At 43.6% G+C, this 26,350-nt stretch overlaps 1 protein-coding gene and 1 long non-coding RNA gene across 4 annotated transcripts; one reads left to right on the top strand and one right to left on the bottom strand.

Annotated features, from left to right (window-relative positions):
- Positions 1-25,714, bottom strand: LOC143431231 (uncharacterized). 2 transcript variants are annotated; one of them, XM_076907809.1, is made up of 12 exons: positions 25,417-25,714; positions 24,947-25,274; positions 19,006-19,242; positions 10,311-10,523; positions 6,187-6,419; positions 5,855-6,066; positions 5,534-5,748; positions 4,883-5,086; positions 4,499-4,615; positions 3,838-4,122; positions 3,241-3,739; positions 1-993 (listed from the first exon to the last, which is right to left on the bottom strand). In XM_076907809.1, the coding sequence occupies exons 2-12, from the start codon at positions 24,999-25,001 to the stop codon at positions 597-599; spliced, it is 2,667 nt and encodes an 888-aa protein (XP_076763924.1). In that variant the 5' UTR covers positions 25,002-25,274; positions 25,417-25,714; the 3' UTR covers positions 1-596. The 2 variants fall into 2 exon arrangements, with proteins under 2 accessions (XP_076763924.1, XP_076763925.1); XM_076907810.1 differs by having other exon boundaries at positions 25,567-25,714.
- On the top strand, positions 3,605-4,793 carry LOC143431232 (uncharacterized). 2 transcript variants are annotated; one of them, XR_013102690.1, is made up of 4 exons: positions 3,605-3,726; positions 3,846-4,106; positions 4,297-4,554; positions 4,684-4,793. It is a non-coding gene; the product is annotated as an uncharacterized LOC143431232 (long non-coding RNA). The 2 variants fall into 2 exon arrangements; XR_013102691.1 differs by having other exon boundaries at positions 3,625-3,759.
- Positions 25,715-26,350: the final 636 nt, after the last annotated feature.

Raw genomic sequence — 26,350 nt, 5'->3', positions numbered from 1 at the left:
TGGGTCGACGAGGGGAAGTAGAGGAAAGTGGTTCAACCATGGAAGTATTCTACAGGGTTACAACAGGTGTGAGCATACTTTGTTTCCCAGGATAGGGAACATGCGTGCATCCGTATAACTGTCCGACAAATTTAGGACGCTTGGGAGACCTAAGTATTCATCGTCGAGATATCCTGCCACGTGTCCCCACCATAATGTCCAATAGCGTTCCACTTTTACGCTGGCCAGCTACGTCCGCGCGACGGCTGCGTTGTTATCTCGCATCGATTTTGTGTACGCAGTGGGGACCCACAAAGTATATCCATGCCTGGTCTACGTGATGATCGAGGCTGGCGTATTGGCCTTCTTTCCGCTTACCTGCTCGAACGTGAACGTTAGCCATGCCACTTTTCCTCCGCCAAGCAATACACCCATGTCCATTACCGTGGCTCTTTACGCGAGAGGCAATCGCCATCCCCTGCTGCTCTACCGCAACTTACAAGACGTGATAAAAATAGGCTTACTCGTGATCCAATCGAGACTCAGTTGTATCGATTCTCCACCGAAAATCTCGCGGAATGAAAGCGATCTTAGGTAACAGAACAGTTTTCCAGCGTTCAGTATCTGTGATGGGACTGGGACTGCCTCCACTCGGGCGTGGAGTTACCGTGGTGATGATGATGATGATGATGGTGGCGTTTCTTGTCGGAGATGCTCGCGTGCTTGTTGGCCGGGTAAGTGGCCACATCGCTCACAACTAATTCCGAGCCGTCCCTCTCGGTGTTGTTACCACGGTAATTTTCTCGGTATCCTGGTTCATCCAGGGTCTCCTTGCGACGCAGAGGAGGATGATTGGTCTTATGGCCGGCTGTCTCATGCAGATTCTCCCAGGCCTGGCGGTAGTATCGATTCAGACCACCGCGACTCTCAGAGGAACTGCTCCCAAAGCTGGCCACGGTATTGCAATCGGGGGACGCGCGATGTCGATAGTGCTTGCTGCTTCTACCGCGATTTCTGTATGAATACACATCAATGCACATGTATTTGTTAGTTTGTTCTTGGAATTATTGTTACGCTTTCTTTTGTTTGTTTCAAACACAGCAGGTATGCGAGGTATGCCTGAGAATCATAGTGGCTTAAGTGAAGAAGATAACAAATGCAATAACTTAAAAATATTTCCACAAAGTAGTATATATTATGCTTGATATCCACCACTATTATTCTTAGCATATTAGCATTTTATAAATATCATTTTAGCTTTTAGATCTGTGGGTTGCTTATTGCCAGTAAGTTGTGACACCATCACCGACTGGAAGATATAAGAAGAGCAGGAAGAATTTAAGTGAAGAATTGGCGTATCGTAAAATATAGTATCCAATTAATTCCTAGTAACTTTTAAAGTACCAGTTCAAACTCCAAAGGAATTAAAACTGATAAGTCCCTGAAAACGTCTATCTTGAAGAAAAAAAAAAAAAATGAAACTTCAATTCTCTGAACAGCAAGACAGTGCTTTGTCCAATCGAAAATCCAAACGGTGTGCGGGACAAAATAGTGAAACATAGAGTAAGCTACAGGTACTTCCGGAAGAGAGTGCGTGGACGTGTGTGTGCGTCCGGGAGGAAGCCTTGAAAACAATCTGGTGAGCTGGTGAAACGAGCTATCGCTGTATGGTGGGTGCTCATTATAAACGTTGCTCGTTTACCTTGACTAGTAATCACTCGCGAGGGTGGCGCATGGCGGTTGTAGTGGTACGTGGTGATGGTTGATGTAGTGGTGGGGCGGTGGTTGCGTGGAGGGTGAGGGCGATAATGGTGGGCTATATATATCTATATATATATATATTGGTATATTTTATACATAGGAAGTAATTTTGCCACGGCGATCTTACAAGGAAGGATTGGAGAAGTATCCAGCGCGATGGGCAGCCGAGAGACCAAAGGCGTAGGGATGATCAGTGCCGCGGCGAGCCGTCAAATCACGGCGCCCCAGGTGCTGGTCGGGGAAGGGCAGCGCCAGTAGCGTATACCAACGCGAGGGCATCCCAGTATCAACCCTTCCAAGGCCACCACTACCGCCACCCCTCAACGCACCAACCCCACCAAGCCCCCTGCGGCGCCTTCCTCTGACGCTGCCACTGCCGCTAGCCACCGCAACGCAAACGGGCTCAGTGTTAATTGTTACTCTTGATCGTTTACCTAATTTCCTTCGACCAATCTCCTCTCTTTTTCTTTCTCATTCGACGCTACTAAGTGTCACTTTTTCACCCTCTACAACGTTACTTAAGTTAGACAGAAGTTGATCGCGTGTATGTATGTTGGGTATATACGTATTCGTAGTATCTGTCACTGTATCGGTGTAGGCTCGTTTGTGAGGATTAATGGTTCCTAGTTCTTCAAACCGAGGAGGAAGTGTGTAATCAAGTGTAATTGTTTTCTTATAAAAAAAATAAAAAATATTTGTCTGAAGAATAGCTGGCAATTTTATATTTTTCCACTCAACACAGGATTGGGTTCGACGCTGCAGCCTAACTACATTCGTACTATCGTCTATCAGTCGATGATAAAAAATGAGAGAAATTATAATCGAACTGAAGATAGTTGTTTCTTACGCGTTTCTCTCTGCAAACGACCATACACGTAGCAACTCTTTGTTAGGCTACTTGCAACACACGAACTGAAATGCTAGATTACATCTTGCGGGGGCAAAATGCGCGATTAGTTGGAGAAAAAGACAAGAAGACAGACGAAAGAATAGAAGAAATAGTTTGAACAAATGAAGAGTAAGCGATACAGTATACACACGTAGGGTCAAAGAGCGACTGTATTATATGTATATAAGCTAGTTATTTATAGACTGCCCAAGAAATAATGCCTGTTAAAGGAGTCGAAGGCAATGCGATTTAAAAACTAGATATATTAAAAATACGAAATGAACTTTAAATTATGAACAACACGTTCCACGATATGAGAATATTAAAATAAAAACAGATATTTATCACAACAAACGTTCAATGTTAATAACGTGAAAATCAGTCTTCTACAACAATAGAGTGCTTTGAGCAATCGACGATAAAATCACAAGGAATGAAACGAGCATTTAAAAATAAATTTCACCATGCAGACAAAGAGGTACTACGTTTCTACTACAATCTCATGCTGCAACAGGCGTTACTTTTGGGGGGGCAAAATCGTCGTGATCACAGAAAACTGGAAGATCCGTCAGCAGCAAGTTATTTCATATATTAGTTGCTGTTTTCTTTACCTGCGTATGAGTATTACGACGGTGGTGATAACAGCGGCTAGGAATACGAAACCGCCAAAGACGCCCAAGGCGATCACCGCGCCTAGATTTAATTTCGCTTGATGCGTGTTACTCGATTGGTCCGCGCTGTCCACACGGAACGGGCCTGACGGCTCTGGCACGCCTGTCCCAATGCCAGCCTGAGCGTGGTCCACTCCACTGCCAGAGATCTCGTTGTCCTGAGGATGATCGCTGCTCTCGTCGTTCAAGGATGGCGATGGAGCTGGCGCTGGCCTCTGCATACCAACATTCGGTTTCTTCGCCATCGTCTCTCGTACCGTCGCTGGTAACTCTGCGGTGCTGGCCACTTTTCGAGGTGGCACAGGTGTATTGGTGGTTGTAGTCGTCGTTGACGTCGTCGTCGCTCGAACACGGGGTGGTAGGAACGTCTGTCGTGGCCTGGCGGTGGTTGGTCGCACGGTGATTCGAGGGGGAGCGGTTATTGTAGTGCGCGGTTCTTCTGTAATGAGCAGTTGTGGCGTTTTAATTTCTCTTAAGTGGAACATAACAATGCAGATATAAATCTGCAATTATTCAGGTAAAAATAATTATACTTACCTGTGCAGGTGGGTGCGACGTGGTCGTACAATCCAGTAGGTAAACACAAGATTTGTCGGAATCCGGAGAGTCTGTAGCCCTTCTCGCAGGTGTAGGTAACGATGCTGCCTACGAGAAGGCTTCGATTGACGCTAGCCTTCGAAGGCATCGTCTCTGTTTCGTCGATTTCGTCGATCTGAATGTAACTGTGCGGGACTGGAGTCGGAGGATCGCAAAGAATTGGCTCGCAATGAGGTGGTGGTCCATTCCAACGTTCATCGGTGTCGCAAGTTAGTCTTGCACGGCCTACAATAAAACTGAATTACTTCTCGTGCAGGACAAGATCAGTTTCGTAAATTAAAATTATCTCTCTAATTATAATCGATGAAATAACGTAAGAGATCCTTCCGCGAACTGATTTTAACTTCCACTGGCGAATGCGTCATATTGCAATTCATGGAGTTCTACGATTAACTGTAGACTGGAGTCACTGAAAGAGATCGAAAAGACAGCCAGAATCTATCATCGCGGACCAACAACAACACATTCTTACCAATTCCCTCAAAGCGCTGCACCGTGAAACGTTTCAACACACGTATAATACATCAGGATATTACTCACGAACGCAACCCATTTATCAGAGAGCGGGAAACTAATGCCTAGCGCCGTGATAAATTCTTACCAGTCATCTCGTATCCTTCATCGCAGGAGTAAAGCACCTGACTCATATAACTAACGGTATTGTTGATAAGTGTGTAGCCCCCGTGTTTTATGTTCGCTGGATAACCGCATTCGATGCCTGAAACGAGCAGAACTTTTAATGTTCCGTACCACTGATACATTGATACATATATATATACTTTACAGGTCACTTCGCATGATCTAAGCGCGTTACTTTTGTACTGTACGGTCGGCATTTTGCTCAAATTAAAGACTGTTACATTGCACAAGTAAAAGCAGGAAGTTCTTAAGTCACCACTTTGCTGATTTAGAGATAAAGAGGAGCAAGAGAGCGATCATAATACTCAAAATACAGAAGCATCTGTTACTGATCGTTGCTTCTTACTTTTGCACACCGGTGGAAACTTATTGTAGAAGCCTGTGTCGAGGCAGACACGGCTGGACGGGCCCGCAAGAAAGCTGCCAGCGTTACAGGTGTATTCCACCGTCGTGCCAACTTGGTACATGCTTCCGGATTTGCGATCCATCGTTGTGGTCACCCTCATCGTGGAATTCGGAGGCTGTTCTGGTCGGCCACACGCTCGTGGTTCTACGAACAAACAAAGGATTCAATGTTTTTTACCACTTGTCTGGGGGATCGTTTGTTGTTCCCCTTTTTGTAGGAGCGTTCAATGGTGCGAGAAGTGGAGGATTCTTGATGATGGATATGGTTTTGCGGTGAACATCGCTCATACTTTTTGCTCGTACAATTGCATATGTAATGCATCGAAAGAGCAACGCAAAGCCTACTTTAACTTTTGGAAAAAATATAAATTAGTATCATGCATAGTGCAAGATTAATTTAAATATCTTCTACATGGAAGAATCTTAATTTCTTCTGCCTCGATTAGTACATTACGTGTATATCCAATAGGATGTCTATAAAAGATCATACTTTTACTACCGTGAAGATGATACAGAGTATCATCATTGGATAACGCGATTGTAATAGGAGAAATAAATACGGATGTAACGTTACAGATTGCTTGATACTCACGGTGTTGACAGATGAAATTCAATCGAGCCGTACAAGCGGTATCAGACCAAAGCCAGCCTCTGCTACCGTCGTATCGAGCACAGTCCTCTTCTGTGCCTTGAGACAGACTCCAGAACGAAACGGAAACCTCTTCGCCGCTTCCCGTCCACCTCCAAACCGTGCGATCCTTCTGATCCCTCACCGCACCCATCCAATACTGACTCGAAGTGTCGCTCCTTTACAAATACAACAATGTCCATCAGAAACCAATAATTCTATTTATACAAACAAACAATAAAGTATAAATCCGCGACTAAATTCTTTCAAACTAATTCCTGTCACCTGTGCCTCCTCCACAATTCCCATGAAATGAATCCTTGCAAAGCAGGATTGCTCTCGTCTATTAAAGTGCCACCTCGTGTTCGACAGAACGCCAATGCGTCCCTGAATATCATCGGTTCGCGATTGTAGAATATGTAACATTTCCCATTGTAGGTCGCCGTCGAACCTGGCGGTTGATCCCTGAATTGTGGACAGCCCTCGATGGGCAGAGCCTGTGCAGGAAAATAATTATGGTCACTTCGAACTGTAACCAGTACTCTGACTTCTGTTCAACTGCTCTCTTCAAACTCTAATTTCTGTTCGATTCGTCTGTGCGTCTCAAATTGTTGTACCTGGTCCGTGTACACGAAAGCCTCGCACAACGAGAGCTGCACTGGTATCGGTGCCGGTGTGTTCGCCTCCAAGTGCACGGAAACGAAAGCTCCAGGCATAGGCGGATTGCAGGGTAAGAAAAGAGGTTGCCCTTCTTCGAGGGGGCCGGTGAAACGATTGCAAATTGGATTCGTTCCCAAGTCCGGCCGATTGTTCCCGACGCGAACCACAATTGTTCCGGGTATACCATCGCCTGGAACGAGAAAACGTGCGAAGAATTTTAAATCAATGACATTTACAAATAATAAGACGTTCAATTGCCCGACGCGACTCGCGAGGGGGACTTTGCTGGCGCGAAAACTATGGGGATTCTACGTTTCCACCTACAGTTTCTAGATGAGACGTGTGGCACGTGCAAACGAAGATATTGAGATATCGAGACGAAGCTATGGAATGCGCAAAGTGGATATGAAAAATGGTAAACGATTGCGAGATAAGATATGGAATGTGGAAAGTGGGGTATTGAACGAGCCAAGGAGGATCTGGTAAATCGGAAGCGATGTGTGAAGTAGAATGTGAGAGATGGTTGCAGACTGTAAAAAGTGAAACATACATGGACGAGAGAGAGAATGAGAGATGTGTGAAATATATAAGAGTATCAGTTCAGTATCTTTCTGGATATGAATTCTTATAAGCTCAACCTTCCATTCATCAACAGAAAGGAGTAATACTCCCATACCTTATAAAGAACTATAATATATTTTGAAATTGGAGTTCGATTTGATCGATCGAATTGAAAGCTTTCACTGGCGAATTCGAATTACCATGCTCGTTCAGTGTGCGACGGGAAACGTAGCATTTGAACGGATAAAATCATCTGAAACAATCCGGTGCTCGGAGAGGACTACATCTTGCGACCTGAAAAGCATTTCAGGTGTGACCAGATGGACGGTCGCGGCTTCGTCCACAGCCACCAACTCCAATTACATGCTTTCCACGTTTCGTCCTTTGTAATCATGTTCGAAATAGCGACAATTTCTTGTTTGCATAAAAAGAGAAAAAAGAAATACAGCTCGAGCCTGTCCGCGCGTGGTGAAACTTCTCGAGTCACTTCGCGTTATTAGAAACCGCGTTTCTAACGATGCTGGATCGCGACGATAGCGTGGCGTTCGTACGCCGTTCCTTTAAGCGAAAATCCCGTGGCTCACTTTTGTCAAACAAGGAGAGTAACTCGACGAATGATTTTCTATCGCAGGGTGATTCGAACAAGTTGCGCTCGACAGTTGCAATTCAGAAAACGTGCAATATCGACCGACACCAATTTCAAAGCGAACGATTTAAGGTGAAAATGTTTCTTCCCACGTTGCTACTTCGCTCGCGTTAAATTACTATGCTCTGAATTACAAGTTCATATCCAGATGCAAAAGCTTCGATATCAGAATTCATTGCGATCTTACAATCTCCTGGTTACCCTCGAACAATCACGTGTACGAGGCACTTAAGCCAATGCATTAGTCATGCTTCTTATTCGAAAACAAATACGTGTCCGTCGTTTTCTGTTCGCCGCCGCAATCAAGGAAGTCGTTCGTTTCATATTCGAGCGGCGCAAGAACAGAACGCGATCGGTTATGCTAGGATGGCATCGTGTTTCTCCGCTCTGGTACCGGAAACGCGGGCGCGCCGCTGCCGGTAAACGATAACCGATCTTCTTCGTAATTAAAACGCCCTGCGCTAACAGCTTCTTATCGGCGGGGCGAGCCGCGTGAAAGTTGCCTCCGCTTCTAAAGTATTAGTCAATTTAATTACAGTTACTACGCGCTTGGATCAGCGAAACGCTGCGATTATCGTCACGTACGAATACTAATTGAATCACGTCCAAGGAAATCGATTTAAGTACCCTCTTGGAATCGAATTACTGCTCTGTTAGGGTAACACGTAAGTTCCGCACACGTTGGATCCTCAGTGAATTTTTGGCACGACGGTTTAGTTTGTGGCGCACGTCTCAATCTGAAAATATTAGGACGTCCGTTTAATTGTAATGAATGACGGTGAAAAGTTATGGCATCAATCATAAGTATCGTTAAATCGTTATGTTATGTCTCTGTTTTATACCCTGTTACATTAGAGAAAAAGATCATTGCCGTTTCATGAACCTTGATACACGAATACTTCTTGCACCATTTACTTGATGAAGTAGCAAAGGGTATGTGTGAGTTAAAGAGTGAAGAAGGAGAGAGGCAAAAATGAAGGAAGTATTTATTCTGTTCTAATTTAAATATTTCTTTCTAATTCGATATTAATATCTATGCTCGTGGCGAGAAGAAAGTAAAAGAAATCGTAGGAGTGTATCGCGTGCTGTTTCGATAGTCACTTATGATCATTGATACGTAACAGCTGGTGAATTAACATTGAACGCGATGGACACGCGTAGGAAATGAAATCACGTGTGCGAGAACGGAATTGTAGCACCGTTTAATTAAAAGAAAGCACGCGGTGGATCCGAAATAATTTCATAAATCGCATTCAATCGTAGATAAAGCATCGCCGGTGGCTTCTTATACAATGCAACATTTCTAATGCACGGGCTGTTGCTTCGTGAAAGGATGAAAATTGCTTCTTTTTTTCGAGGAAGAGAGCCGCAAATTCTTTCCACGAATAACAGAGTACTCTCACTCTCTTTATTTCCGCGTAAACGGCGAGCTCGGTGTTATTATCAGAGGTTTCGTTTAACGGTGAAAGTTTTCCCTTGTTCGAGAGATCGTTTGCACAGACGACCATTAGATTTAACCAGAAGCAAATCTATTTCCGAGTTGCGGAACTTGTAGAGAGAGAAATGGATGGATTCGTAATTGTCTAACGAGCCTATCGCTGAAAGAAACTCCGAGGTATCCTAAAAAGTGTGAAGCTAAACGTAATTTCTAAACATCAATGAAATCGTCTAACTGTGACCAACGTGTGCAGCTACAATCGGGTCGAATAATGGTAAACCGTGTACTGTTCGTTTCTGAAATACTTTAAACAGGCAGTTATAAATTTAAATGCATGACTAATTCTTTCACGATATCTAATGAAGTCGAAGTACTCTTAAAAACACAAGTTTGTAGATCGCAATAATTAACCAGCACTTTCTATCTGAAAAGTGTGTCGATGTGATTAATGGGAACGACCGAAACGTGGGATAATTTTGTGTCTTTTAAATGGGCCGTAAAATCCGCTCGTTAATCCGTGTATCCCATATTCTTCTCCTTTTATTTTTCTCCTGTAGCAACCCTATTTTTTAGCACATCCACCACATAAGCGCTATCGGCGCGCGAAAACTTTTAGAAACTTTCCAGCAGGAAAGTGAGAGTCTTTTCACTTTAGATTGCTAGAAAACGATACCAATTCTTTGTCCAATTGCTCTTTACACGCGTGCGTTGGTCACATCGTGGGTAAACCGAAGTTTAGCAAACTTCTTTTCGATCCAGCGCGTTCTTTGAGGCTACTTTCGCAAAATTTCAATTTCATTCCCCAGTGGCGACCGTCAATTTTACGGGGCCCGATCGTCACACCCGGCGCGAGCCACAATGGCCTGAGAATTGTGGCGAAAGATAAAATCTACGACGGCATGAATGAAAGTGTCGATCCGGTGTTTACGTTAACGGTGCGTTTCATGCTCGCTTTGATAGTTATTACGCTCGCCTTGCGGGTCGCGAAAATTTTCGCTCGCGCCACCGTAATCGCGATGCCGGTTTGTCGATAGAAAGCCAAGAGGACAGCGTCAGCGAAACGAAAGTGTACCATCGTGTTAGGAAGATTGAACTCTGTCCAGTGAATCGCTTTAAACGAGAGAGGTCTTTACGCCTTCTGATCAGTTTCACCAACGATCCATCGATGCGCTCCTCTTCTTAACTAGCATCATCTTGTAGCATCGAGCCTCTTAGTTAAGGTTTATTAAACAAGATACGCATTCTCTAACGAACAACATACATACAACGTGCGTTGCAAAATTTTCCAGTTAACGTCGAGCAGAATTCGTCATACTGAATACATGACACATGGCTAATAACTAGTGTTATCATGAATAAGAATAGAAATGATTGCGTCGATCAATTGACAATAACGCATGGTTTTTATACGAGCAATTCTAGTGAGTTTTGCTTACCACAGCATGGTTTGCCAAAGTCTAGACGCACCAGTTGCACCATGTACGGTTCCAGTAAGTTGACGTACCACCAGGGTCGATGCTCAGGTCTTGTGAGGGTGCAGGTTTGAGGGGTATAACTTTGTCCACTGCTGCCATCCACGGCACGCTGAGGAATTCCGCCTTCCGCGCTGCTGGATTGCATGGGAGCTTTACCTCCAGCCACATTCAAAACTGCAATAGAAAATTACTCGTTAGCTCAGTTATCACCTTTAACTTTCAATTGTCGACGCATAAACGCGTCGTATACGAAAGATCTGTCTAAAATTGGACTTTCTTTCAAGTATATTCGGTTAAACGCGCCAGACAGTCGGTTGCTCTGCAAATTCTTCAAGTCTATCGGTCGACCAGTCGTTGTGCCTGGCTGAATCTACTTACAATTAACTGAATGGTCGTGCATCGTCGCACACCCACTCATCGAGTTGCCTCGGTTATGATTTTGAAGTGGGAAACAATTTTAAGAAGATGGAATTTAGAGATCACAGAATATAAGAATAACATTTTCAAAAGTGTAAGATTGAAGAATATTCCTAGCAGGAAAAATGACTTTGCGAGCACAATACAAATTGGTTTAAGTAGAATAACTCATTAAGAGTAACAGGAGAAACGCGAAGTACGTGCATTTAATAGTTGCGGAGATGCTCGTCGAGGTGGTGAAAAAGATGAACCGCAAGACACGCGACAGGAAGCAGATTAGTTTCTTCTTCCGCATCCCTCGTGCGGTTTGTTGCATTCCTAGCTACGAACTGCATTCATGTCTATGCATCGAGAATGCCCCGCCCCAATTGCGGTATTCGCAGCACGTGCTCACAGTGTGTAAATCTATTAACTCATACGTGGTTTCCAAAGATTCTATTATAATCCATGTACAATCGTGTTTATCTTAAAAGGATGGACCAAAGAATAATAGAAAGAACCTTTTTGCTTAGACAACAGCAGCAGAGTACCTACTGTCTCCACACTCTCGTGCCCTAATCTACTTAACATTTTTAATGACAGTGTCCTACATAACAGCGTTCCACACGTTCCACCTTAATTACCACTACTCAGAGTATATCTTGTGCCCTTCACACGTTCTCCAATATTCTTTCTCGCTGAACAAGAACGACGCAAGACTATCCCAACAATCAGCGATGCTGATTCACAGCAGAACGGATAAGCCTGAACGACACGCTATTCCCAACCGTACTCACGATGCAGCTGGTTAACGTCATCGAAGGACGATGGGGTTGCAAGGCTGTGCGAATATCTTCGCGGCTCATTGCCATTCCCATTGATTTTTTCAGTACGAAGACGCTTAATACTATATATAAACGCTAGTCATCCGTTACAGACAAAACGTGTACAAGGCTGAATACCTTTCCACTTCTTCTCTACACGATACAAACAATGGGACCAGAGATAAGAACGCGCGAACAGAGTTACAAGACCATATGTCTCTAACAGTGGAAGCATTGGTTTTTTTTTTGGGACAATTCGAACGCGAGAAGACGGCGATATGGATTCACAAAGTCGAAGGAATGAAATAAGAAGAGGGTCGATGGCAAGTTGCAACGGGTGAACAGCCGTTCGACATGCAGATGCTCTTTGGAAACTTTTGTTGCGCGACGGGCGCTGCACATTCGCGAAGTTACCGGGCTTGCGGTAGTTTTACTGTACCGTAACGTGAGAATTTTATCGACGCTAACTGGCGTTGCCCCGACCTCGGTAAGCTCTCCACGCACACGCTGCGTCGAAACGAGATCGCCTCCTTCGCAGCGCGTGCACGCGCGATCCAGGTTAATCCCGATCGATACGTTATAAATCGGTGCCGCTGATTTAACTGCCTGCATCGTCGCGCGACATTGGTAGTCGGCATATTTACGCGTACGTTCGTGGCGCTTGTCGCAGCAATTGAAGCTGTCGACCCCCGCTTCGTCGAGGAAATATGAAATATCCGAAATGCTACTACGTTACGTGACTTCGGCAAGTCTGCACAGTGTTACGCTGGCATTGTCTCTCAAGACATTTTTGCGGATTCGCACGTACAATCGGTTACCACGACCTTAAAATGTATACTTGCAGAACAATTGGAAGAACTACGAGGAGACAGCATATGCATTGTGCAAGAGAGAACTCTGTTGTAACGTTACTGCACTGCAAACCGTACGTTTCAATCCACCGTAGTAACTGTTCGACTTCTGGATACCATAAATAATGAGTTATGAGCGGCTGCAGCTCTTATCTGCAATTAATTAACAGCGTTAATAGCACCGAATCGTAGTTCAAGCATAAGAGAGATCAATGTTTCTTTCCTTGAAGAAAAAGGATAGAATGTATAAGATACAAGGACAGTTGAATTATTGGATTTCTATAAAAGGATATGTTTTAAGTCTGCGATCAAACTGTGATATTCAATTTATGCCTGACAATTTAAGTAGAGGAGCACGCATAGAAGATTTTATTCGCTACTATAAAAAGGCAAGGGAGGTTCTCCTTGAACGCTTTTCCAAACTGAGCATGGCAAGTGGCACATTAGCTTTCACTACCAAATACATCAAAATTTATGTACAAACTATGCATTCTGTTTTTTAAATCGATGGTATGCATATCGTGGACTGTACTGTACAAGCTTAGACTCTAACTACTCTAACACAATTCCTTCGATCCAAATTTTCTACAATGCACTGCTTAACTTTTCATAATCAAGTGGTTTCGCTCTGAAACCACTTAATCGTTAACGATTCCACGAAGTAAATAGACCTTTTTCAAATCTGTTTACACAGTCAAAACCATCGCACAAACGCAAAATCTCCATCAACGTATGCTTCCCCCTCGAAGCAACAAATTTCGTTCGCAGAACGTGAAACAATTCCATTTCACTGACTATCGACATCCGTGCAACATAGAAAGCGATCAGAGGAGCACGCGAATGGATATAACAGAATTTTCCAACAGCCGCGGACCCCTGAATATCCAATGCGGGAAAGTCGAGCGTGAAGCCAAGGAATTCGAGCTTTCTTAACACTCGAGCGTCCATCTGAGAAGAAAGAAGAACCATCCGATTGAATCGAGTCAATCGACATTCTAACGTAGACTCCACGGGGAACGCGTAATTGATGCGTTCTCGACCTAAACCTACATACCGTCTTCTCTGAGTTAGCGTACATAATACGTACGCCGCACGCGTTCCCACAAACTCGACGCACACGTGGCTACGTCATAATTTACAGTTATTTCTTATACGGGCCATTACCAAAGGTTTCATCTCCGCAGCCGTGTTATCCGTGAACACCGAACCGAGCAAAACGACCGATGGCTTCTGCACGTGCCAGCAAACTTGCCAATAGAACTGGCGTGGAACAAAGAGGAAAAGGTCCTTATTATTTGATCTTTTCCAGACAGAGAGCCTCTGAAATCGTTCGCAGTCATTTATGCGCGACCTGAATAACTTTGCTCGACCATTTTTGATAACAAACTTCCTTTTCCAAGCTGGCTTTGGGATTGAAGTTCCTGTTCTATAGATGGATAGCTTCTGTGCATAAATAGTAGACATTACATGGAGTGAGTATGCAACTGGCGTGGAACAAAGAAGAAAAGGTCCTTATTATTTGATCTTTTCCAGACAGAGAGCCTCTGAAATCGTTCGCAGTCATTTATGCGCGACCTGAATAACTTCTCTCGACCATTTTTGATAACAAACTTCCTTCTCCAAGCTGGCTTTTGGGATTGAAGTTTCTGTTCTATAGATGGATAGTTTCTGTGCATAAATAGCAGACATTACATGGAGTGATAGTATGCTACTGCATCTAAAGCTTAATATAATTATAGCGTTCCATAGGCAAATCACGTGGCTACACGTGCATTATACGAATATTCATGGTTACGATTAGTCTCCTAGCGATGATTAGAATGCAGACGTGCGCGATTTACATGCCGAGAGAGGCGTTCGGCCGGTTAAATCGTGGTTGGCTGATTATGATAGTTCAACTTTTGCTAAACACGTCGTAAGCGGTTAGCAGTCACGCGTACGCATGATGTTAATGCAAGGATTTTGCTTTTATTTCCATGCACGAGGCGGGATCGCGAGCGCCAGGATGTTGGCCGTAAATCCTCGCGTAGCATGAAAATGTAATTAAAGCGAACGTACGCTAAACTCCGTAATTGGTAACAGAGCGTTTTAGAAAAATGTGAGCACCGTGTTTTATCTACTGTACAGTGATATGCGTAATAGCGCAAAGAGAAACTACTCGTTTCGCGTAGCTATTTGGAGAGTTGCAGGCAAAAACGACGAGAGGATCCCTTTGTTGGGACTGAACTGCAAACGGATAGAAATATACGTTCAAATCGAATTATCTAAATGGTTGAAAGTAAATTTTCTTTTGGTGACTCACGGAATTATTCACTGAAAGTGTCAGACGGTTTTTTGTACGACACGTAAGTAAATCCAGCTGAATAATTTGCAAAAAGTACAAACGAAGAGTGCCAGGCATTTAACTCTGCGGAGCTCTGAAGACGATGATTATGTGGTGCCTTTACGGATGGAAAATTTGAAAGAAAACAAGTGAAAGTTGGCGTAAAAATTACAGTGATCTATCTACAAGTGCAAAGTCGCGAAATTACTAGATAACTAGGATCAAAAGTAGAAGAATGGTGGATCGAGTTCTGGAATACATTTTGCAGAATCGATTCACGTACATACCTGAGAGAAATTCCACTTGGAAGAGTGGAAGAAGCTAATAAAACGATCGAAGACGAAACGAGCAATGTCAATAGTACATAGTTTCGATTGTAAAAGGATTTTCGCTCTTTAGACGCTTATCGAATTTTCTATAATTTAATTATCACCAGATTGCGGATGTTGCTGCGAATTTACATTTTCACGAACGCAATTAAAGGAATGGAATCTAGCCAGAGAATCGTTTCACTTTCTAAATGATAAGACTGGACTTTGCGTGCGTAAAATGTATTTTGCATGTCCAGAGGTAGTTCATCTTAAATTAATTTCCAAATTTTATACGTACGTATACTATCGACAATAACAATTTTGAAAACTGTTTGTATCCATGTTACGAAGGGAAAGAGAACGTCATCGAGAAGAAATATTGAAATCTACACGAGAAGATGTTCTTCTACCAGCCAGAAGCTGCAACGTGATTCGAGCCTAATTTGGCGTGGCCTCATTGAAATAACTCGGGTGCCTTTTTTCATTTTCTTTGCAGCTAGTTAAAACTACGGTACAGCCACGATTACGCTTCCATTTGGCGGCAAGCGGCGCGTAGAGGTTTACCTTCGGAAAGTCAAGTTCACGCACAAGTGCGTAAGTAGCAATCCGCTCCTACGGCTGGCAGAAAATTACGAGAAATCGCGACTCGAACGAGACAATTTCCCATTGAGATTACGAATTATCCGTCCGCTTGTTTATCCATGATAAAACGGGGCCGCCTCGAATTAATCGTAACCAGCGATTTCCTGCGGAAAGACACGATCCTGAAAAGAAGAGATTGCGCACGATTTGATTGTTTCAAATAGGACAGCGATCATTCTGGTTGTTTGATACTGTTGCGTATCCGATCTTAATATTACGCCATTGTACAGTCAACTATGTAATTCGTTAAATAAACAGGTTTTACAGGCCTTTTTCTGTACGTACCCTCTTATTTTTACACCTTCTCTACATCCATTTATATTTCCCTATATTCTGTTACGAATAAAATGATTAAGCGATACGACTCGATTTAGTTTCGTTTTAATTGACCCCGAGAAATCGAAAATCTTCATGCTCCATTTTCCATGAGCATTGCTAATACCCTTATCCGGTTAAGATAACGACTTAAGCTTTAAATATCGCTCCATTGGTTGTTCAGCTCCGTTGAACGAAATTACTAAAGTGGTACCGTTTTCGAGCAGGTGAAACGCCTTTGGTAAGAACTGGAATTGATATTTCAGATGATTTTAGAGTACACTGTTCGACTAAGTTCTACCTTCCACGTAATGTAATTTAAGTAATACACGTGTAATGGTAAAGCTATTTAAATTCCTTTCCTCCTCGACTCCCTATTCTTATTTTAATTCCAATGCGTATCGCATCGAAATCAATCAGTACTGCACTGAATCTAGAAAACCGCCTATGATAAATCGTGCACGCGATTGGAAATGGAGGCCACAACTGATCGTGCGAAATCCTTGAAGCTTTCAGAATCGAGGACTGTGCAGCCAATATCGTTTCCTGTTACAAATTGCACTCTTTCGCAAAAAGTTCGTGGCGCATATCATTGCTGCACAGGCTAACGGGCTCGCATGAAAAATATATATCACTGCGACTTCCTGGAGCATTGACAGATCTACGATGAAATTAGATACGACATTACACAACGAACACGAGATTCTAGTCCTAATTTTCTAATCTCGGGAATTAGAAATCGCTCCTGTCGCGATTGCTCAATTTCGAGGGCAGAGGTGTCCGACTTGGTCACAATCTGGGATACTGATCTCAACTGAATTATCGAGTCGACAATGGAAACTCGTCGAAGACCCTGACGCAACGATCGTTTCACGCATAAGCAATGCTCGAGCATAATAGTCGATAAACGATGCTGCTGCTGCTGCTTCTAACGAACACAATAGCGCATTATGGATGAGAAGAAAGACTGGCTTGTTTGTCCGAGTCACAGATTAGGGGGAAGGATCTAACAACAGTAAACGAATTGATGAGGTACTGCATTCGAAACGGAACTACTTTCTACGAGGCGCACTTTACGCTAATGTTCCATCCATTGGTTACTACCGGCGATGATATATGGATAAATAACTTAACAAATGCATCGAGACCGTATCGCTCATTTCTCTCATGTGGGTGAGTCTTTGAATACTTTTCTGAGCCGCTGTACAGGAATAATTAACGGCCTATTATATAAGCAGTAACGTTGTAAATAATTGGATAATAGGAATGCGCTGGCTCAGCTGCAAAAACCGCGTTGAATAAGGTGGAGGATAGTTTTTGCGATCGTTGGAGCGTGTCAAAATCAAGTAATTCTAATTCGAGCCATAACGACCCAGTTTCGAATCTTTTCAGCCACTTTTTCGATACTCTGGACTAGGTATTTTTATCCTTAGTCGATTTAAATGGTTTTTTTTACTCGTTAGAATCTATTGCTTGGTTTAGAGAAACGTGACAAAATTACAAATGTATTTTAATATTAACTTCTTTTCTAAACGAGCATATTTTTCAAGAGACGTGTGCATGTAGTGATACTACAATTCCGATACATATCTGGCAATTAAGTGGCATAACTGTTAGCGATCGTACGAAAAAAATTCCCATTAATTTCTTTCTGAACCTGCTCTCTATTTCGTACTCTCTTACAAGCTATTTAAGAGAGAAGGGACAAAAATCCAACGTGTGCATGTCATCATCAGCTCTCTTTTCCAAGATGCGATACCGTTCTATAATTTACAGTACCTTTTCGAGTTCACTGAACCTCTCCAGCAAAAAAAGTGCTCGATTTGCTCTTTATATTTGGACACTGGATCCTTGCTACTCAGAACAGTTTTAGTTGAACAACCTGAGAAACGAATAATCTATTCCTGCTAATCTCTACAGTTACTACTTTCCGTCCCTTTAAATGATTTCAATACAAAATTCAGTTTATCGACTTTGTCTGAACGTGTGGACACTTCTGAGTTCGTCGTTATTAATGCTAAGCGGTGATCTATCGACTTTGGAGGAATTCCCTGAAGGCTGCGACATTGGGAGGAGGAATAAATCCGAGAATGGACCAGGAAAGACGAGTCGGCGGGACCAATGTTGGGAATGCGCGCGAGGTTCAGAAGGCCGCGGGCGTTCTTAAGAGGTAACAGGTTCAGAGTTAACGGTGTAATGCCCCCACTATCGATGGTATTTCTTCTACTGTCGTTGGTCTCCTCGGTCAAGGACACTCGGAATCAGGTCACTCGCCTACCGAAATTTCGTACCGGCGAGCGTGGACAGCGGACCACGAGGATGGGCCCGTTGTCACGCTCTCCTTAGAGGCGAATTAATGGGAATTTTTATGCGAACGTTGCAGAAATTACATCGCTTTTTGCCTCGTTCGCGGACAAACGGTTTTACAAATTTATCTCGACTGTTGATCGAAGAGGAGTACGCTCAATTTTGCGTATTGTGTACTCGAAGGTTCTGCATACGTTGGAATCGTCTTTGTTTCGAGATCATTTTACGATTCATAATTTCATAACGCTGCAAAGCGTTTCATACAGGCGTGACCGGAAGCACACGTAAGTTTCCTCGGAACGACGAACTTTCTCTCAAGCCCACATCCGCGAGCGTATTTACCTCCCGTTTACACGCCTATCTCGACACGGCTCCTCCGAGAATTCTTTTGTCTACGCAATGTATTCACCGTTTGTATCTTTTACACACAATATTTCCCCCGCATTTTCATTTGAATCCACTTTACATACCTATCCACCTTTCAAAGGTTACGAGAAACGTAGCTAACCCAGTGGAACATCCTTAAACGGTACAAAGAGTCGAACAACCTACTTTTAAAAATGTCAAATGTCAGTAACGTATGCACACGCATCCGCGGGTGCGTAGTTCTTTGACTTGCAAAAAAGCCAACAAAGTATCTCTCTCGCTTAATTTTTCAAGAACGTATACATATGTATGAACATTTACCGCAAAATGGTACCCCTTCCGGTGTCCAGGAGCCATCAGCTTGACACTGTCTCCTCGCAGGGCCCAGAAGTTCGAAGCCTGGCTCGCAAGAGTACGTGGCCACTGTGCTCACTGGCAGTATCGTGTCTTTTAGAAGGGCATCCTCTTCGTCTACGATATCCTCGATGCCTGGAATCGTGAAGCGGACGCTACCGTGCGCAGGAGCCCCAGGATAGCCGCATTCGTTGCCATTGGAGCCTAAAACAGAACGCTGATATTAGTATCAAATCATCGACGACATCTGTCAGAACTGAAACATTTCAATTTACAATATTGTGATGACTCGATTCGATTTCATTACATAAAAAAAAAAAGCACGATAGTTTGCGTTCATTCTAGAATGTACAGAAGAAAGACGAAACCATGAGAAAGCAGCACGACGAAGACGATATCTCAAAGTTCATTTTTATGTACCAGTAGCTTCTGAACGGTACGTTTAATTGCCCCTGGAAGAGCAACGGTGCCAGGTGGTCTAAAATCATTCCGCGGTACTGTTTCTCCTCCGTACTACTGCGGATTACACGGTAAAACGGACGATGATCGCACTTTAATCTCTCGTGACTAATTATACGAATAATGCAATGTTTTATTGCTCGGTTGGCAATCAGTGTACGTGGCAAGGAGTGTGTGCCGTTGGCGAACGTCGCTGACGGTGTTGTTACGGGCCTCCGGAGAGGACATGCAACTCACGTCAACACGCACGGGCTGCATTAAAGTCATTGGCAAAGCGGGACGTTGCCTCATCGAGCGTTGGAGTCTCCGAGCCGGTGATTTCAACGACTGGCGAGAGCCTCGTCACCTCCCCGTAAACACGAATAGACATTCAACGCGCCGAGTCAGCCTTTCCCGTATTTACTTACTTTGTTTTCTGCCTCATTGTTCCTCTACCGTTCACTTTACGCAATTAGAATCGACGATCGATCGGAGTAAGTGGCTGCTCGATTGCCAACTCGTCAACGGATTGTACAATAAAAATAATCCCCATTTGGAGGCTTCTCTCAAGACTACATTGATTTCCCGTGGCGGAAGATTTATTTCTGATTCGAAATGAAACTTGCTAACTGTGTGCTCGCGCCTAGCAAGCACCTATTTCACCATATCCGGTGGAAAATAAAAACGAACGCCAGTGCAGCGCAATCATTTCGCAGCATATCGCAAAGCAAATAACACGTTGCATTCGAAATGGAATCATTACCAGCAAAGTGTTCACGCATCGTCAAACGCGTGGCCAGTTATTCCCTGGTGAATTGTCGTCGCGTGATCCGACGATTTAATAACAGTAGACCGCGATTCGATTACGAGCGGTGCAGATTCTATCGCGGGCATCGCGAGCCCATTAAATCAATAATCTCTGCTAACTACCGACCTAGCCGTGGGCGTAGATAAGCAGAAGAAACCGCCACGAGCCCGTAACGGAAACGATAATGCAAGCAGCTCACATCCTGCGGCTGTCGCGCAATCACCTAGGAAGTCATCGGCTATGCCGATGTGGTACGTAAGTGTACGTACGCGCAAAATCCGAACGGACGTTTCCAAGATGGGAAACACGCACGAAAACGCGAGGGGCAACGCGAAATTTCACCTCGTCCGGTTACGCAACGCGTCCATTTTTCCTTCTGCTCGGTCCCTGCCAGCTTGTCGCCGTTCTGTCCATCGACTTGGAAGTATCCGTGGTTGCTTTCTAACATGATTTACATTCCAGCCGTTCCGCTGATCCGTCGCTCATTCGAATCAACTGGACGATTTCTAGACAGAGATATCTTTTAAGAGAACCGCGTCAAGTGTGAAGGCACTAGCAGCTGATTATTGCATGCAAGTTATTAAGAAACTAACGCTAGTTGTATCAATAATATTTAACAGGATGGTACTTAATGTAAGTTTGATTTGCATCGACCAGAAATGGCTCACAATGTACGCAATGCATCAATTTGTCGAGGTTTCTTTCACAAACTGCTTGGTGCATACTTTTAAGATATCAGGCAGGTACGAAGACCGGAATGTGCGACTGGTATCTCCCTCAAAGAGAGTAGATTCTAACATTTGAAAGTAGTTTGCAATAGGCGTCTGGTATTCAGGTTTATTACAGGATGTCGATTATCGAAGGCAGAAAAGAAGAATAGGAGGAGATGAGCCGGAGATTCGTGGTTAACGGCTCCTGGCAAGTCCCAGCAACTAGGTGTTAACTGTAAAGGTATTAACATACAGAGAATTCGTTTGAGAAACAATGAGAAACGACACGTGCGCGACTACGGTGCCACGCGCCATCGGGAACAGTTAAACGAAGAGACTCAAACGGAATTTCTACAGCTTCGCGATCGATCTTGGGGAGAAATAAAAAATTCGACGCCAAGATTCGACTCTGACCAAAATGTAATGCGATTTGTAATCGATGATCGTCACTGTTAAAACGACATTCCTTAACGAGCAACTGGCTAAACGGTTTCGGATATAGACGCAGAAATGGTGGCTACGGTAACGGTTCACGCTATGCGATTTGCATATTTATCAGCCACTTTGTCTGCTCTTCCTGCCCTATCTTAGGTAGTCAAAATAACAAAATTCTTGTGCGTCGTTCGCGTTACTTTTACATTGTGTTTCCAAGTCGAGCAAAATTTGCTACCGCTTCGCTTGACGCTTGTGTATGAGAGACGCTTAACAGGATGTTGCGCGTGAGAGAATAAATGCGTGGTGCGACATGAAAAAGATCAACTTGTCGCGTTGAATCGATCCTCTCAGCTTCCACAGATGTTACTTCCTAGCTGTGCCAATGATTCGTTGGATCCGCTTAATGTAGGTTGCCGTCTCGCATCATCGTAATTGTTAAGCCGCAAACCGGGGCAGAAGCTGAACCTACGCTGAACTTCGAGATGCAAAGCCACGCGTACTACTTCTACACTTCTTACTGTTCCAATATTTGTTTTTTAGCTACACCGTGATTGAGACACTAGCCGCGTGAAGCTAAAGCGGAAGTCAGTCGGATACACGCTGTGATTCAAATATTAATTCGCTTCAGATAGAAAACGTGAACGCTGTCGAACTCGATTCTCGTTCGAGCTGAATAAATGATGCGCCTTCTGTCTATTCGACTCCACGTATTACTCTTCGCACGCGTGATTTATCGTAGCAACAGAGACTGATTGATATTTTTCAATTAATTATCACTGTTTGCACAAAGTCTACGTACGATTCACGTACACGCAATGTATGTAGGCCAGTAGAGTGGACACAGCGAGTTACAATTGCATGGAAAGGGTAAAAGTTATTCCGGTGCGAATATCAGGTCACCGCTATTTCAACCGTTATCTTTCAGTAATGATTATCATAGAGATTTCATCAATTATCCTGCCTGCCTATTGGAGCAAATACATTGCGCTTGCGATGTTTAGTGTTAATTGAATTTCGTTGAAAAAAACCCCTAATTACGGGAGAGAACGTGTAGCTGGAAATCTGAAAAATGTAACGTTTACGATCTTTCTTATACAAGAATCGTGGCGCAATAAGAATATTCTAACGCAGCATCTCTAAATCCGCAATGTCTTATTGCTGTTCGTGGACTGGTTAAACTGGTTCATTTAATAACGTGTTCCTCTAACATTCACCTAATTCCGTGGATCCATAAACCTACAATCCAAACTAGTTTCCAACGAAAGCCAAATTCTGCGGTGAAAAAGAGGGTTGAGTCAAAAATTAAGTGAGTCGGGTTAAGAAAGCTGCGAAAGCTGACGAAGAAAGCTGCGAAGGACTATAGCACAGCTTCATTAAGCCTCAACTTCCAATACTAGAGATTAATCAATCGATGAACTACGAAATTTAGAAGTTTATGTGAAATACGCTACTACTATTCTTGTAAAGTACTCCTTTGTACGTCTGAAGCGTACAGAGCATCGTGGTTTTCACAGAAAGAGAAACGCGTCGAGCAACGTCACTCTAACTGGATATATCCGACGCAACACGTGGTTTCGACGATTCGCCCACGTCCGAAGAAAAGTGGATAATCAGGGCAAAAGTAGGCGAGAGGAGGAAGGTCGTGCGCCGCCTTTTTCTTCCTCGCACATCAGCGTCTCCCGTTACTTCACGGGATCGTGGGAAATTAGGAACCGAGCTGAACTAATTAAACACGCCGACCTTTTGTTTTCAAGGTAGAAAACTGACGCTGGTACGACTGTGTCTGTACATGAACGTGGAACATACACGTGACACGCGTGTGTCAGTCGCTTTCGATCATTCCACAGGACCTGCTTGAGTCTTCTGATCCCTTACTGATTTCCATTGCCAATCGTTGCAAAATTCTTGGAAGGAATGTCCTCTTTCACCGGCTCGTCTAGGTTTTCGTTGAAGTAAGATTCCATTAGACGTCTGGTCAACAGTGGACAATGGTACCGCGTGGTAAACGGCAAGAGACAAGGCAGGGACGTTATTGTGTTCGCAGGAACAATTTGGTGCCTGTGTGAATGAGACAGTGAAGGGTAATCGTTCGATCAAACAGTTCGGAAGAAAGTACGCAAGAACGTGAGACAAGAGGAACGAGAGGGCTCGAGTGGTACGAGGGGAAGATCGATGCGACTGAGTAGCGATCGAAACGGAAGAATCTAATTAGTTGGGAACACCGTGTTCAGGAAGTAGTTGAAAACTGCGTAACAGAAAAGTGTGTGGGCTCTTGATGAAACGTGGGAAACACGGGCAACCGTCACTTTACTATGAGAAACGATCGCGATCGTTAAACGTAGAAAACGGATTTTTATGAATCGCTTTTCACACACAATGTAGGTAGGCTAATCTCGAAATCTACGCCAGCTTTCCTAATGGGACGTAATAAACACCTTGCAAAACACTTTGATCGCATAACACGAGCCTACTTGAAAGTAACCGCAAATTTTGTTCGCCGACAGTTTAACCCTTTCACTGGCACTGGGACATGCATATGCACGTCTACACTCTTGTTTGAAACTATGAAGACAGTTGCGTTTCTTTATCGTATAATATAAATAATACTAGAACTGAAAACAATTAAAAACAAACTAATAGTAATAAAGTGACAATAAGGAACCGTAATGTCAGCAAATACTCAGAATATCGTAGACGTTTCGTGGCGTGAATAATAATCTTAGCCAGCGTGTTCCATGGAACGTAAAAAGCATTTGTAGAAAGTCAATTTGACTGATCTGCATGCGAAAACGAGCAGATTTGCCGCGTTATCTTACGAAAATGGATTTATGAGTCAAAAGCGCATGCATCCAGTTGAGAAAACGAGTCTGTCGACCTTGCACTGGTGAAATCGACGCCAAGCACTTATTCACCCTTCCTACACGGATGGAAATACAGATTAGGGGACTCACGTCCGGTTTCACTGCCAAGAGGAGTTATTTCGACGGCGATAAACGAATAGGGGTGCTTTCTACTTCCACGTGTCTATAGATACTCCTATTAAGCCAACGCGCTAATGAATTGTTCGCTCGTTAATATTATTCATCGAAAGACGCTAGTTTTCGCATATCTACGGTAAAATCGTACATTATGCACCGTTATGCGATATTTTGTCGTGATAAAAATTATATTGTGTTCCGCGAAGATTTTAATCTTTTGGAGAGCGAGGCACGCGCTTTGTTCCCCAGGCACACGTAGATTTCTTCCCTTAATTAGTTAAGTTTACAATTAGTTACCCTAAACAGCAAGCGGATGCTCTCTTTAAGATAGATAAACGGGAGATTTCATAAATCTTCTTCTGCAATGAATTTAAACGCCTGAAGTCTTATGCTTTGCCACGATCTTGCATAAAACTTGTGTACATTCACAACTGAATTAACGACAGGGTGCAACCTTCGTGGATTAACATCGTTAAATTCCGTTAAACGGTTCACAACACTAACGAAAATTACTGAAAATAAATGAGAGGAAAACGAACCTTGTACAACCAAGCTGACGACGATCAACAGAAACACAGCTGTTCTCCTCCCCATTTCTTCCCGATCCGCTCCCTCCGGCGAACTTTAACCCCGAACGATCAGCCGGCAGTTGTTTATCCGCGATAACGATCGTCGATGAATTGGTTATGGCAGCACACCAATTGGCGTATGTTGTTATTAATCCAGCAGAGAAGGGGCACTCTCCAATTCGCGGGTTTCACCGATTTTACCGCGAGGGTGTCATTTCGCGATCGTTTTTCTTCTTCTGAGTACCGGCTGGACACCGACTAACGAACGACACCAGTTTCTTCCCCCTTTTACTTTTATCTGTCGACGAAAATAATGTCTGTTAATGTCTCATTCAGTGGCGAGTGATAGTTTGCCTTATTTTCTTTTCGAAGGGGGATATTTATACGTGGACTCGAGCGACCGACGTGAAACGATCTTTCCTGAAGACTGAGGTGCTTACTCCCTGGCAGGAAGTCGTCCAGGTGTTCTGCTCCCCCACTTGGTTCGCTTCTCTACCACCTCTCCGATCAGGTAACGTCCGATGTGCTGGTTGCCATCGAGAACGAGGCTGACTTGTGCGACTGACTGACTGTCCGTCTTCTGTACTTACATGCTCCTCCGGTATTCAGGCCAACTTTTGATGCGACGTCGCCGAGCCCTGGGATGACAGGGCTTCTCCTAGAGGAGACCCGTGACGAAAATTCGATTTGGACGCGTTGATCCGGTGGGTGCATCGCGATGGACATGTTGAAACGTTGAATCTGGAACAGGCGAACGAGGCTCGAGGAGAATGCTAGAAACGCTGGAAAATCCCGCGGACCGACAGCAACAGAAGTTGTACCACTTCAAGAATGCAATTTAACTTACGTGTTTCTCTGCGAACTGAGAATATATTAATACGAGTAAACATTCATATTTATACATCACGTAGATGATGATCTGACTCATGTTATGTACTGTTTGTGGAAGTAGATACGCAGGAATAGTATCCAGTTAGATTTATTCCATCAACGGTTACCTGAGAAAGAAGTATCTTGTTAGAAGAAAGCATTGCTTAGGATGTTAATAATTCCTTACCAAGATCTGTGCGATGTAAGTTATGTAATCAATGGAATATCATTTTTTCTGTGCATCACCATTCTATTTTCCATTGACTGATTTGTGTTTCTTCTCTGAGTCAGTGTCGAGGAACATGCTTCGAAACACTTCAACCTGCGATTACATTTTAATTAATAGCTTTGCAATATTTGCAACCTTAGCTGCTAATTGAAACACGTGTAACGCGTAAACGAACTGAGGACAGAAATCAAAATCATTCATCGTGTACACGTTTCACGCGTTTAACTCTGTAAACATATCAATTTGTATGTAATGCCACTGGCATTTTCCAGTTT

This window comes from Xylocopa sonorina, chromosome 17, assembly GCF_050948175.1.
Source record: "Xylocopa sonorina isolate GNS202 chromosome 17, iyXylSono1_principal, whole genome shotgun sequence".
NCBI lineage: Eukaryota > Metazoa > Arthropoda > Insecta > Hymenoptera > Apidae > Xylocopa > Xylocopa sonorina.
The sequence above is the reverse complement of the archived record's forward strand: the minus strand, read 5'-3'. Positions and strand labels throughout refer to the sequence as shown.

What these genes read in the sequence shown, in the direction of transcription:
- LOC143431231 (XM_076907809.1), bottom strand. Translation starts at nt 25,001, where the DNA reads ATGGGGAGGAGAACAGCTGTGTTTCTGTTGATCGTCGTCAGCTTGGTT. An exon ending in GGAAGGGGTACCATTTTGCG is followed by an intron (nt 10,524 to 19,005) that starts GTAAATGTTCAT and finishes TTTCTATTGCAG; the next exon opens with TTTTGAATGTGGCTGGAGGT. An exon ending in GAATTGTGGAGGAGGCACAG is followed by an intron (nt 5,749 to 5,854) that starts GTGACAGGAATT and finishes GTATTTGTAAAG; the next exon opens with GAGCGACACTTCGAGTCAGT.